Raw genomic sequence first — 13,073 nt, 5'->3', positions numbered from 1 at the left:
TTAGTTCTTGTATCCCCCCCAAGCTATCAGTTTTCCGACCCACCTAACACTGCCTCGATAGCATCAGCAAATATTCTTGCACCCTTTCTATTTAAGTGTATCCCATCCCTGTAGAAGCAGTCTTAATATTAAAGTACTGCATAAATTACAGTGACAAGCAAGACTGAGGGGCTTAAATAAAGTTTGTTGGGATGGATTAAACAAGGAACTATTTGTGAGACCAACTGGATGTGGGAGTAAAAAAAAAAAAAAAAAGAAAATTAAATGCAAAGGAGCCAAGTTTCATAGATAAAATGAATGTGATCTTGTACTGAACAAAAATTTAATGTAAATATCAGTGCTGAAAAGAGATTTTTCTTCTATGATTTTACATTTGGTACAGGTTTCATTTCAACATCTGCAACTTGGGGCTTTGGTCTCTTGTTATGCTTCCTAGCAAACCTAAGGTTTCGTAGAAATTTTGGATCAACCTGCCAACAAAGATGAAAAATAAGTTAAATTCTATAAAATCTCAAACACCAAATCAATTAAAAAATTAGACAAAAAAGCATTTTTTGCTTACCCCCTTCATGGACTGTTTACGATATCGAGGAGGCTTATGAATTCCATTCCGGTGATCTTTGCGGTCTGAAAGAAAACCAATAATCAAGATGGAGTTAAAAGGTTTATTTATAAGCAATCTGAGCCATCATATAAGAGAAAATATTATGGCAGTCAAGCATAAAGAGCAAAATAAAATGGGTGTAATTTTAGGGACATTAAATCAAATTGCTTTAGATCCAAACCTTAGGTTTCGAGTAAAAACATCCTAATATAGGTCATAACTTCATCATAATCAAGTTTGTTTGTTTATTTGGTTTTTAGGAGCATTAGCAACTAAGGCCACATTGCTCCGGGAATATGCAGTGGTCATTCCCTGACCTTTCCGCATTGTCCGTGTTTGGTGGTAATGGGCTCGAACCCCGGTCTAATCAAGAAGCGTCTACTGCTGCTTGCTTTCCACACAGAAAGCGGCATCATAATTCCCAAATTATTTGATAAATAAAAACACCTGTTTATCTCACATGTGATTAACAGCATAGGTGGGTATCTCTCTTTTAATCATAGGTGCAGGAATTTATTTTAATGCTCCCAAGCCACTGGAAAGTAAAATAAAAATAAAAATTTTTTTGTTGTTGGTTTCACATCTTAAACATGCAGTTTAAGAAACAGCCAACAGTTTCAGAGAATAACAGCTGGATGTCATGTGGGGAAAGAAATTCCTGTGAACGTGTGCATGCTAGTATTCAGGACAAACATTCACATGTTAACAAGCTGAAGAAATGACCAGGTAACTGCAAAGTATTTTCAGGAGTTGATTTAAGAAAATTGTTCCTCCTTATAGATATAGAATCAATATTGTGGGGAGCTCACTGACACCACTAAAAGGTTGAAAATATGAACCTCAAATCCCAGCTGGAAGCTGCATGTTTAGCTTCATTACTGATTTTTGAATAATTTTTAACAATAACAGCTGCATATTATCAATTCTCACAGAGCTACAGCCCACACAAAAAGCAGATTGTGGATCAATGGAAATTAGTCCTGGAGTTTTTGCTTATGAAGTAAAACCAGAAAATTCCACCTGAATGTGTTGTCCCAACAGTGAAGTTAGGAGACTGTCATGTTCTGATGTTGTTTCTCATGGCACTAGGTACACTGACTTCAGTGCATGGAAACTATGAACACTGCATTCTACATTGATATTTTAGAAACTACCCCTGACACCTTCCAACATGAAGCATTCCACATCATGAACAAAGAATGTGAATGCTGCATGGTTTGAAGAGAACATCCGAATACTGCAGTAGCCATCACCAAGCTCAAGAGAGCCTCCTGTTTGTGGAACTTACAAATGCTTTAAAGGAAGGCTAATATCACCAGTTTCTACAAAAAAATGAGTATAAAGCCTTCTAATGATGTATTAAAGCAGCAGTCATTAAGACCGAAGACAGACCAATACATTAATAACTGCTTTGAGTAAGCAGACGTTTGTTACATAAATGAAGCAAAATGAAAAGCAGTCACAAAACAGCTTTACCAAGAAGCAAAGTGCTAGTGCTTGCGGTGGCTGATCAAGTGAATCTCACATAAATCCTGCTCACTGTTTAGAGGAATTCTCACAACACTGGGAGAAAAGTAGATTTATTAGGATAAGTTGTAAATAATTTAATTCTTGATGGAACTATTTGTTATAATTAGCTACTTCACCTCTTATTTTCTTCAACCATCATATGAAATGAAAGCGAAACCAGTTTACAGAAAAATCCAGAAATCATATGATGATGGAAAATGCCACAACAAAAGTACCTTGTAAAAGCAACAAACCAATAAAAAAACCAAAAGGACAGAATTTCTTTGATTATGATGGTCATGCAATACACTGTTGATTTTAAATGCAGTACGTAGCACATTTGTTTCCCCTTGTACACCGAATGATAAACTAAACAGTTGGTTACATTCATAATCATGTGGAAAGAGATACTTCATTGCATATGGTTTAAATGCATTTATTTTTGATAATTTTTCCACAATTGAAGGTAAAGAAGAGATCATTTAAATGTACTCCAGTGTTAATGTTTTTTTATCAAAACTTTAATAAATCCATCCTTACCACATGCAAGCAAAGCGCCCCACATTTTGCATATTTGTGCAATGACAGTAAAACTCTAACTCCCACACAAGATCCACAATTGCCTTTCTTGCATTGCATTCTCCTGTAAATCAACCAGTGCTATAGAGAAATTACGTTTTTTATAACCACCCTTTCCACTAATTTTTAATAAAATCTTTTTCATAACACTCATAAAATTATACCTCTCTTAATGCATTGCAACATTTATCCCCATTATGTTGTTATTTGTGAATGCCCCATAAAAAAAAAAAAAAAAAAAAATCATGGGCAAACCCAAGCTGGACTTGGGTTTGCCCAAGTTTGAGGCAGCCTACACAATACTGCAGTTTACTACTGATGCTACTTAAAATATTTTTTTAATATAGAATTTACCCTGAAACAGACATTCCCGTGATCACTGTGAGAGCCTGACCTCAAAGAAGTACACTAAACAGCTCTTGCAACTCTCCTGCGAACAAGCACCCCTGAATCTTCAAAAAAGGGGTAAAACCCCTAGTCAGATGAGTATTATAAGCTGCTAGATTAGAAGTGGCACTGTCATAATGAACTTTTATAACCAGTCTGATTTGCATGCTCTAGAGCAGTGGTTCCCACCAGTGTGCCTCAACCCTTTTCAAGTATGCTATGTGATTAGGAAAAATTCCATTGAGTTCAATTGCAATCACTATTTCAGTGTGCCATTAACATTCATCTTTTAACTTGCGTGGCTCGAGTGACAAAATATTGGGAATGACTGCTCTAGAGCTTAAACTATTGACATAATATTTGGATGTATTAAATTATACCAACATCAAATTTTATGTAAAAATCTATGTAACTACATTTAAAAAAAGTTTCAACTTTACTGTATTAAGTTGAATTTAGGGCATTAATGTATTAAGTAGATTTAAACTAAGAACCATCATACATACAAAAAATATACTTACTCTGGTTATGATTAGTATGGTTCTTTGATTTTGCCATTAGTTACACTGATTACCTAACCTAGAATGTCCAGAACAGTTCAAATTAGAGAATTTTATATCAAGATGTAATTTATGAAAACTATCTGTATAGTAAAATATGTAATAAACAGTCTTTCATATCACATGGATGTTTCTTTGACCTCTTTAAAGCAGTGTTTTTCACCTTTTTGAGTAAAAGAACACCTTGGAATAATTAAATCGTGGCCCACTATATATGGTGTTCACTACTTGCAAAACAATCTATAAACTTTATTTCCTTCAGTTAGCTTTTGCATAAAAATTTTCATGACTAGAAATAAAACAAATACTAATTACATCTAATTATTATTACACAATAATTAGATATATTTAAACATTTTTACTATTATACTTAAATATTAGGCATATTTAAGTATTTATATATTTTTTATTTTAAAATGCACTAGAATAATGAATTGCTGGCAGGTGCAGGTGCTGATTTTTGGGAAAAATGCATGGAACACTCGTTCATTGTTTGCAGAAACACCAGTTGAGAAACACTGCTTTAAGGATATTTAATTCAATTACCCACTCCTTTGGTTTTCACCAGAAAATTAAATGTAAATAAGTTTTATTGCTATTACTTTATAAATTCCAAAATACTGGGGTGTGAAAAACAGCTAACATTTAAGCACTTAAGAAATTAAAAAATAATCATCACTGCTAAAAATTCAATATTTTATATCCATATATTATTATAAAAGATTTTAAGTTTATTTTTTAAAAAGCTATGCTATTTGCATTATGAATTTATTTTATTTTCGAAGTAATCATAGCAGTTCAAACCAGAAAGCCAAATTTCAGTGAAGTTCTATTTATAATAAAATTATAACTTAAATCTTGCACCATATAGCCGTTACGGTGCAAGGTGAAAATACTGAAAATCAGCTGGTGTGACCATAAGTATATTTTCTTTAATACAGATACATCAACTAGAGGGATTATATATATGTATATATAAAAAAACCTCCTCCAATTGGCAGATTAAGCAAGTAATGTGGCATGTGATGCAAGAAAGCAAGTGTATGAGCTTATGTAGCATCAGCCAAAAAAAAAAAAAAAAAAAAAATCACAAAACCATTCCCTCTAATGTTTGTCCAGTTCCTCATTAAATTTATTTAACCTATCAACTTCCACAACGACACATTTGAATTTGAATTTATGCCCTCAATTTGAATTTATGCCCCCTTAGGTTCACAATCTCAGCAAGCAGAAGAATCCCATCAGAATTTAGCATGCTCAACCCATTCAAGGCCTTATACACCTCAATCAGATCACCTCACAGGTGCCTAGTCTCTAGCTGCTGCAATTTGCAGAACTTAAGCCTCTCCTGGTAAGAGGATCCCTTCATTCCCCTCAATCTTGTTGCCCTTCTCTGTACACGCTCAAGCAAATCTACATCCTTCCTAAAATGAGGCTTCCAGACCTGTACGCAGTACTCAAGGTACAGTTTCGTACAGTTCATTAGTAAGCTGCTCAGATGAAATAAAACAGAGGTCAAACTGAGAAGTCTTTGTGCAGCTTTAGCTAGTATCAGTAACACTAACAAAATATAAAAATTTGCAACAAAAACCACATTAACAAAAGTTTTCACCAAATGAAAACCTTTTAACTCCAGACATGACTTGCATATCGCATACTTAATGACTAGATTAACAGGGAATGAAAAACAGTGGTTGATTACTTCAATTTGATTGGCACTTTTATGCTATTTTATAATGTCAGCACAAATTAATGCTTCTATGAAAATAGTACAAACACCATTGTTCTAAATTTTCACATTCTACCTCACTGGAACATTAACAGGTACAGTAACCCCCCCCCCCAATCCACAGTAATTGGGGAGAGGTCATACGGATTAAGCGATAATCTGGATTAGTAAAGCAAAAGATAAAAAAAAAAAAAAAACACCTAGAACACACATAAATGGAAAAACGATATAGATAGTGCTGATGAAAATAAATAAAAAAAAAATATATATCACTGTAGAGCCTTTATTTAAAAACTATAATAAGAGAATACATTTATAAGGTGGCACTGGCATCGCATGCCAATGCCACTTGATCCTTACTGCAAATACAACTTCCAGCAACACTTCTTTTAGCTTTTTTAATGCTGTCTATTTGATACACTGCTTTTATCACTCCCTACATCGAATTTTAAAGGAAATGTCTTTATAGATTCTTTTTGTTTCTTAATCTGACACAGCCTGTTGGCCAATACCAAATTCTTCAGCAATTATTTTTTTCCAGGAACATTTTCAAGTTGCTCTATCACTTCAGGCTTGTTAATGATAGTTAAACTAAAGTGTTTTCTTTTTATTTCACTCTTTAATTCTTTATAACCCATAATTATATGAAATATGTTAACTTATGTACATATATACGTATAAAGAAGTACGACTCAGAGTCAACAATGATATTGAACAACATGCAAGACAATTTAATGTATGTTGTGCACTTAAAGAGAATTACTCATTTGCCTTCCTAAATCCTGTGTGTCTTTCAAAGTACTCAACTGTGAACAGAATTTTTCATATTTCGATCTAGATTATCCAACATCTGGATTAGCAAGGGTTTACTGTATTCATATAAATCTGAAACGTGGACACTAGTGCATACTGTTTACTAACAGAAAAGGACAATGAAATGTGCGTTTGATTCAAAACTTTCACTAAACAACGGTTAAGTGAATATTAATTATATATTTTGAACAGTTACTAAGGCATCTAATCAAGAAAGACAACAGTTTTGATGTCACTTATATATATATATATATATATTACTACTTTTAGTATCAGCCATATGTTGCAAGGAAGTCCTAGGCTTTTGCAGCACTGGACAAAAAAAAAAAAAAATAAAATGAACTGCTTACCTCACTTCCCACTAACCTTTGATCTCCAAGCTGCCAGCCTCGACCAACCATGAAGCTAAGTTATTCTAATAATTAACTTTGCAAGAAAACCTACTGCAATCCAGCCTAAACCTCTTTCCCTGTAATTTTAATTTATGACCGCTTAGTTCTGGACCATTTACAACAGTGAAAATTCCAACTTCATTCATTTTACTTAAAAACACCTCAAAATCAATGTCTCCTGTAAAGGTGTCTAGGTTCCAAGTTCTGCATCCAACATATCAGTCTTTTCTCATGATCTTCTGAGGCATGCTGCCTGTCTTTGGACTTTTTCAAGAAGCTCAATGTTTTTTTTAGATGCAGCCTCCATACCTCAGCACATTATTGCAAGTGTGGTCTTAAAATTGCATCATACAGTAGGATTATTACATCCCTATTTCTACAAGAAAAACCTATGTTAAATCATCGATAGGACATCGTGGACCTTCCTTATCACATGTCTACACTGCTTGGAGAACTTCATGCCCAACCATACTGTATACTAGTTACATATAAAGCACTGTAAGAACAAATTGACTCAAACTCTTTACAAAAAGAGCAGAAACACCTTTGTTCTAAAACATAATATTGCACTTAACAGGAATATTAACAAGTATTCATACAAACCTGCAATATGGACACTAGTGCATAAAGGTTTACAAGGGAAAAACCATAAAGAACCATGTTCAGTTCAATCAAGATAAATAATTTATCTAAATGGATATTAATTGTACATTATAATTATACATTATGCTAATACTATATATTATGTTAATGTAATGATAATTATACATTATGCAATTTAAACTGCCACATTCACAAAGGGCTTTATAGAGAATGGAGACTTACACTGATAATGAAATGTATCATTTATCAAGACTTGCAGTATATTTAAATTTTTAGCACCATCAGAACAATCTGATTCAAACAGTTTACAAAAACAGCAGAAACACCTTTGTTCTAAAATTTTATATTACACCTCACAGGAACATTAACAGCTATGCATACAAATCTGCAACACAGACACCAGTGCACAAAGGTTTACAAGGAGAAACCACAATGAAACACGTTCAATTTAGCCAGATAAACCATTTATTGGTAACAGCGCACTATTCCACATACTTGCTCCACCTACTTATGGACAGAACAAAAGCACTATATGCATCTCTGTTCCTCTTCTTGATTGGTTTAGTTTGTTTGCAGCATGAAAGCATGAACATGTAGGGCTGAGGCAAGAAAACATGAACACGTTATGTTATCAGGTATTTATAAGAGAAGAAAATTTAAGCTAAGAAAATGTGGAAGTTACGATGAGAATTGTAGCATGTTCACATCAAGTCTAAATTAGCTGGGCTATGAGTGGAGATGTTCATCCTGCAAAACATCCAAGTCACTCTGAAAAAAAGTTTTTTTTTGGAAGAAGCCAAGATTTTGGCAGCCAAAGTAGCAGTAATGACCGTTATGGATTTTGTCTCTATGAGCAAAACACGTGGCAGTCAGTTATTATCAATACTTCCTAGATATAAGCTATTGGAAGTTACTGACCAAGTCAATTCAGCTCGGAATGGTGAAATCGGGCACATTAAACAATCTTTCCAGACAAAACCAAAGTATCATAAAGGCAGATTTCGGAAACACAGCAATGGGTTTTCAGAGCGTACAATGTTAACTGGAAATGCAGGATTTGTTTGCATGGTCGATAGGAGAGGGGGAGAAAAAAAAAAAAAAAAAAAAAACAGTTGCTGCTGGCAGCATAACAGTTCCCGATGAATGAGCGGCATACCTGGCAATCTCAAATAATACCGAACAAAAATTAATCCAGCCACTCACTACCACACTAATAATATGGAAAAATTATTAAAAAAGTAAACCTGTTTTCAAAAAAGGGACAGAAATAGTGACAGCAAATATGTGCTTGCACATTCCACGACACCCATGTTTAGAAAAGGGAAATACAAACATCGTGCAATGTTTGTATTTCCCTTTTCTGAATTTTTTATACGAATTTTAACCTCAATATTATATGTTTTGTACAGTAGAACTATCGGTTATCAGGAATAATTTGATGAGGCTGATTTTTATTCCTTTTTTTTTATTATTAACAGTAGTATTTGACAAATGGTCCTTTAGGTTGTCACAGACATTCTCTCAGACATGCCAGACAAGCTGTACTTGCTACCTGGGAGTCTAAAACGCTGATGGAACTGATATTCGGGTGACACTCAAGTCAAGTGGACCCAATTTCGGCGAAGTCCAGACGGTCTGTGACAGCCAAATCCTCTGCTTGCACCTTCACGATGGTGGGACTGTTAGTAATCCTGGGTATAACCTCCATGCACAAGTACACGGTGGGTGACCACCCAGGTGTGAACCAACGTAAGCAGGTGTCGAGGTGTGGTGCCCACACCACATGGAGAAACGCCGCCCCTCTATGTTACCAGGCAGTACTAGGTGGTAGATGACTCTCATCAACCGGTGAAATACCACCACTTTGCTTATTGGAGGCTTGAAGTGGTGGAACCCATGTTTAGTCTCTAGAGCTAAGTTCCGGTCAACCCTTCCCTATCTCTTCCAGCATGCAGTATGATTGATGACTTTTGAGGTTATGATGAACGTCGTGGCAAGATCGAATATTCCTTCCATTTCGAGGGTACAGCTCTAAAACGGTGTTCGCAGGCCGGACTGAACCTATTGGTAACTCTCTAGGAAGCTTCCGGATCAGCTAGTGTATAATCTTGCTACCTCTACTCTTCCAGATAGTGACTGGAGGGAGTCCGAGTAGTGTGTATGTGGGGAGCATTGTCGAGGCACGTTATGTCAAGGATCTGGGTATATTCTTACCACATGTACGCCATATCCAAAAATTTCATTACTTCATACAGCATGTCCGACCTACTTTTTCTTACTATTGAATACACCATGAATTGTCAAACTAATAGAGCAAGCTTATCTGCAAAAAGATCTAAACCTCCCAAGGACTTCCTAATTCATTTCACAAATATACGTGGTCTCAATTCTAATCTCAACGATGTCCATTTCCACTTGCAGTCTGCCAAACCCCATGTACTTTTTCTGACAGAATCTCAGTTATCAGTTGATTCATCTACTGCTCATCTCAGATGCCCAAATTATTCGCTGTATGATTCCTTTCGCCTCAAAGGTGGTACTTGTGCATATGTCCATTCTGATATTCCCTGCCAGAGACTTGGCAATTTGGAATCTCCTCTCTTTGATCTTCTCTGGCTTAAAACCTCTCTACCTCATTGTGTCAAATTCATCTGTTGTCTCTACCGTTCTCCCAACTCCACTAATCACTTGGAGCTCTTTGACTTCCTCTCTTTGCAACTTGACTTTCTCCACTCCAACTTTCCTAACAGTGAAGTAATTTTCCTTGGTGATTTTAATGTTCACAACTCCAGCTGGCTTCCGTTTTCTAGTCACACCGACCCAGCAGGTCGAGATGCTGAGGCTTTTGCAATTACTAACGACCTAGCACAGATTGTTCATTTACCTACAAGAACACCGGACAATCCTAATCATACAGCCAATACGCTTGATCTTTTTCTCACAAACAACCCTTCTAAGTACACGGTCGAAGTGAGAGGTCCTTTAGGCACTTCAGATCACAACTTGGTGATTGTCTCTTCTCCAATGGAACCTTTATCTCATGGCTATTCCCAACGTGTTGTTTGGCATTACAAGAATGCAAAATGGGATGATCTGCGAGACATCTTTTCTTCTTTTCCTTGGTCGGATTACTGTTTCAAAACTTCTGATGTCAACGTTTACTCAGATCGTGTCAGTGAAATTATTCTTGCAGGAATGGAATCCCTTATACCACACTCCACTTTAAAATCTCGTCCTTTATCTAAACCTTGGTTTTCCAATAAATGTGCTAAGGCTGTCCAAGAGAAGAATGTTGCATATCGTAATTGGCTTGTTTCTAATTCTTCAGTTTCATTTTCTGCATACACCAAAGCTCGCAACAGTTGTAAAGCAGTTATTAATCAGTCCAAACTAGAGTTTGAACAGGCTAAGAGTAGAAAACTTGCTTCTTGCCCTAATGGTAGCCGAGCATTCTGGTCTCTTGCCAAAGCTATTGGCCGCAAGTTTTGCCCATCTTTGCTCCCACCTCTGTCCAAACCAGATGGTTCTGTTGCCACTTCAGCCAAGGATATAGCTGACCTGCTAGCATCCCATTTTTCTTCCAGATCATGTATTAATGATCTTGGTAAAACACCTCCCACCATTCCCAACACGCTCCATTCAATGCCTCCTGTGGTCTTCCGTCAAAAGGATATCAGAAGGATTTTGATGAATCTTGATGCTAAGAAAGCTCCAGGTCCTGATGGTATTTCTCCACTTGTTCTCAAAACCTGTGCTCCTGAACTTACTCCTATTCTTTGTCGCCTTTTTTCACTTTCTTATTCCAAAGGTGTTTTTCCTCCTGCTTGGAAATTTGCTCATATCCAGCCAGTTCCTAAAAAGGGTGACAAATCCCTCCCATCCAATTATCGTCCCATTGCAATTACTTAAACTCTTTCTAAAGTAATGGAGAAATCAATTAACCGCCAACTTTTAAACTACCTAGAAACCTTCCGTCTGATCAACGATCACCAGTACGGATTCCGTCAGTGTCGATCCACTGGAGATATTCTGGCTTATGTTACCCATTTATGGAGTAATTCAATGGAAAGGTTCGGTGAAACACAAGTAGTTGCTCTTGACATCTCAAAGGCTTTTGATCGTGTTTGGCATAAAGGTCTTCTAAACAAGCTTCCATCTTATGGTTTGCCAACTGTTTTTAGTAATTGGTTATCCAGTTTTCTCTCTGATCGCTCACTGAGGGTGATGGTAGATGGCACATTGCATTCAACTTTCCATTTTGAGAAACCTTGTCCTGCTCAATCAGCTTCAACTTCTCGAAAATCTGCTACCAATTCCTTAAATGCCGATCTTCAGGTAATTCTCCAGTTGGGCTAAGACAACTTAGTTGATTTCAACCCTTCTAAAACTCAGTCTTGTCTTATACCTCGCAAAAAGGATTCTTCTACTCCTATGCTTATCTTTAGTGACACTCCGATTTCTAGGCAAAATGATATATCTCTTTTGGGGATTACCCTGACTTCTAATCTCTCTTGGCACAAGCACATTACAAATATTGCTTCCTCTGCATCTAAAAAACTTGGTTTTCTCTTTCGCTCTCGGCGTTACTTTTCTTCCAAACAGCTGCTCACTCTGTATAAATCGCAAATTCGCCCTGCCATGGAATATTGTTCCCACATCTGGGGTGGTGCCCCCAAAACCTCTCTCAGGCTTCTTGATTCTATTCAGAAGTGGGCAGTTAGGTTAATTAATGATTAATCTCTATCAGAGTCTCTCCACTCGCTTTCTCATAGACGCACTGTTCTTCTGAATTGGCTTCTATAATTGCTGCTCTCTCTTTCAAAACAGTCCGAACACGTGCCGCCACCAGCCAACATCCATTTACTGTCCAACTTCAAACCCACAGAACCAACTTTTCATCTTCCTCATTTATTCATTCAACTGCCGTTTTCTGCAACGAACAACCTTCCCTCATACGTATTTCCTGAAAATTACAATCTACAGAAGTTCAAGTCCTATGTCAACAAATATCTCCTTTCACCTTCTTAACCTCAAACCCAAGCACGGTACTAAGTACTATAGGTTCTAATACCGCTCGTGTTTGGGGTTCACATAAAAAAAAAAAAAAAAAAAATGTTTATTATGTTGAGTATTTATGCCTGTTTTTTTTTTTTTTTAACTTCGTATACCTGGTGAATGTTGGATTAGGAAACCACTGAGTGATAGTTTAGTCATTCACTTCTGTAAACCCAATTTTCCATGGCATATTTTGTTCTCTTCATTTCACATTATGTTTAGTTTAGCTCCAGATTTGGTAAGAATAATATCAACCAGAAACCATGCAATTATTTTTCTCCGTTTTTTTTACATGAAACAAAAAACAATTGAACATTTTAAAAATTTTCCCACATAAAATTTGCAGTAAAATACCAAACTGAATAAACATGTAAATGCACAAATTTACGTATAAGTTATAATTTTTTAAATTAAATAAATTCATTTTTTTCATATCTAAATTATTTTTCCTTTACTTTATTACATTATAACAGAATTTATTTAATCTTACCTTGTGTTCGATTATCTGGAAAATTTTGCTATCCAGAAGAGGTCTGACTTTAATTATTCCGGATAATCGATGCTCTACTGTGTTTTTCCCCGTCACTAAAGAAAAATATATAAATTCACTTAGTGTTGATTCTTGCGTGTATGTCCTGTTTGTGTTTTCAAATTAATACTGTATTAAAATTTCAGTTTAAAGACTATGCCACAAACCAATTGCACCCAGGTTTGATGCATCCACTAAACAGGCTGAGAAAGTATGCGATAGTGCAACTCCAGCCACTTATCTGAGTGGATATTAATTATAAATGATTTGATTATACGTTCTTCAGTTTACATTGCCACATTCACAAAAAAGG

At 35.9% G+C, this 13,073-nt stretch overlaps 1 protein-coding gene across 2 annotated transcripts in view; it reads right to left on the bottom strand.

Moving 5' to 3' along the window:
* Positions 1–303: 303 nt before the first annotated feature.
* Positions 304–13,073, bottom strand: part of RpL29 (ribosomal protein L29) — a 40,259-nt gene continuing 27,489 nt past the window's right edge. The window contains exons 2-5 of one of the 2 annotated variants that reach the window (XM_090370897.1): positions 12,722–12,816; positions 3,601–3,658; positions 563–627; positions 304–470 (exon numbers count right to left, since the gene is read on the bottom strand). In XM_090370897.1, coding sequence (XP_090227023.1) covers positions 360–470; positions 563–627; positions 3,601–3,637 — 213 coding nt within the window. In that variant the 5' untranslated portion in view covers positions 3,638–3,658; positions 12,722–12,816 and the 3' untranslated portion in view covers positions 304–359. The remainder of the gene's footprint in view (positions 471–562; positions 628–3,600; positions 3,659–12,721; positions 12,817–13,073) is intronic. The other variant, XM_090370898.1, reaches the window with a different exon arrangement.

This window comes from Mastigoproctus giganteus, chromosome 3, assembly GCF_048544385.1.
Source record: "Mastigoproctus giganteus isolate SK-2022 chromosome 3, ASM4854438v1, whole genome shotgun sequence".
Taxonomy (NCBI): domain Eukaryota; kingdom Metazoa; phylum Arthropoda; class Arachnida; order Uropygi; family Thelyphonidae; genus Mastigoproctus; species Mastigoproctus giganteus.
Note: the sequence above shows the minus strand (reverse complement) of the source record. Positions and strands in the feature narration are given on the sequence as shown.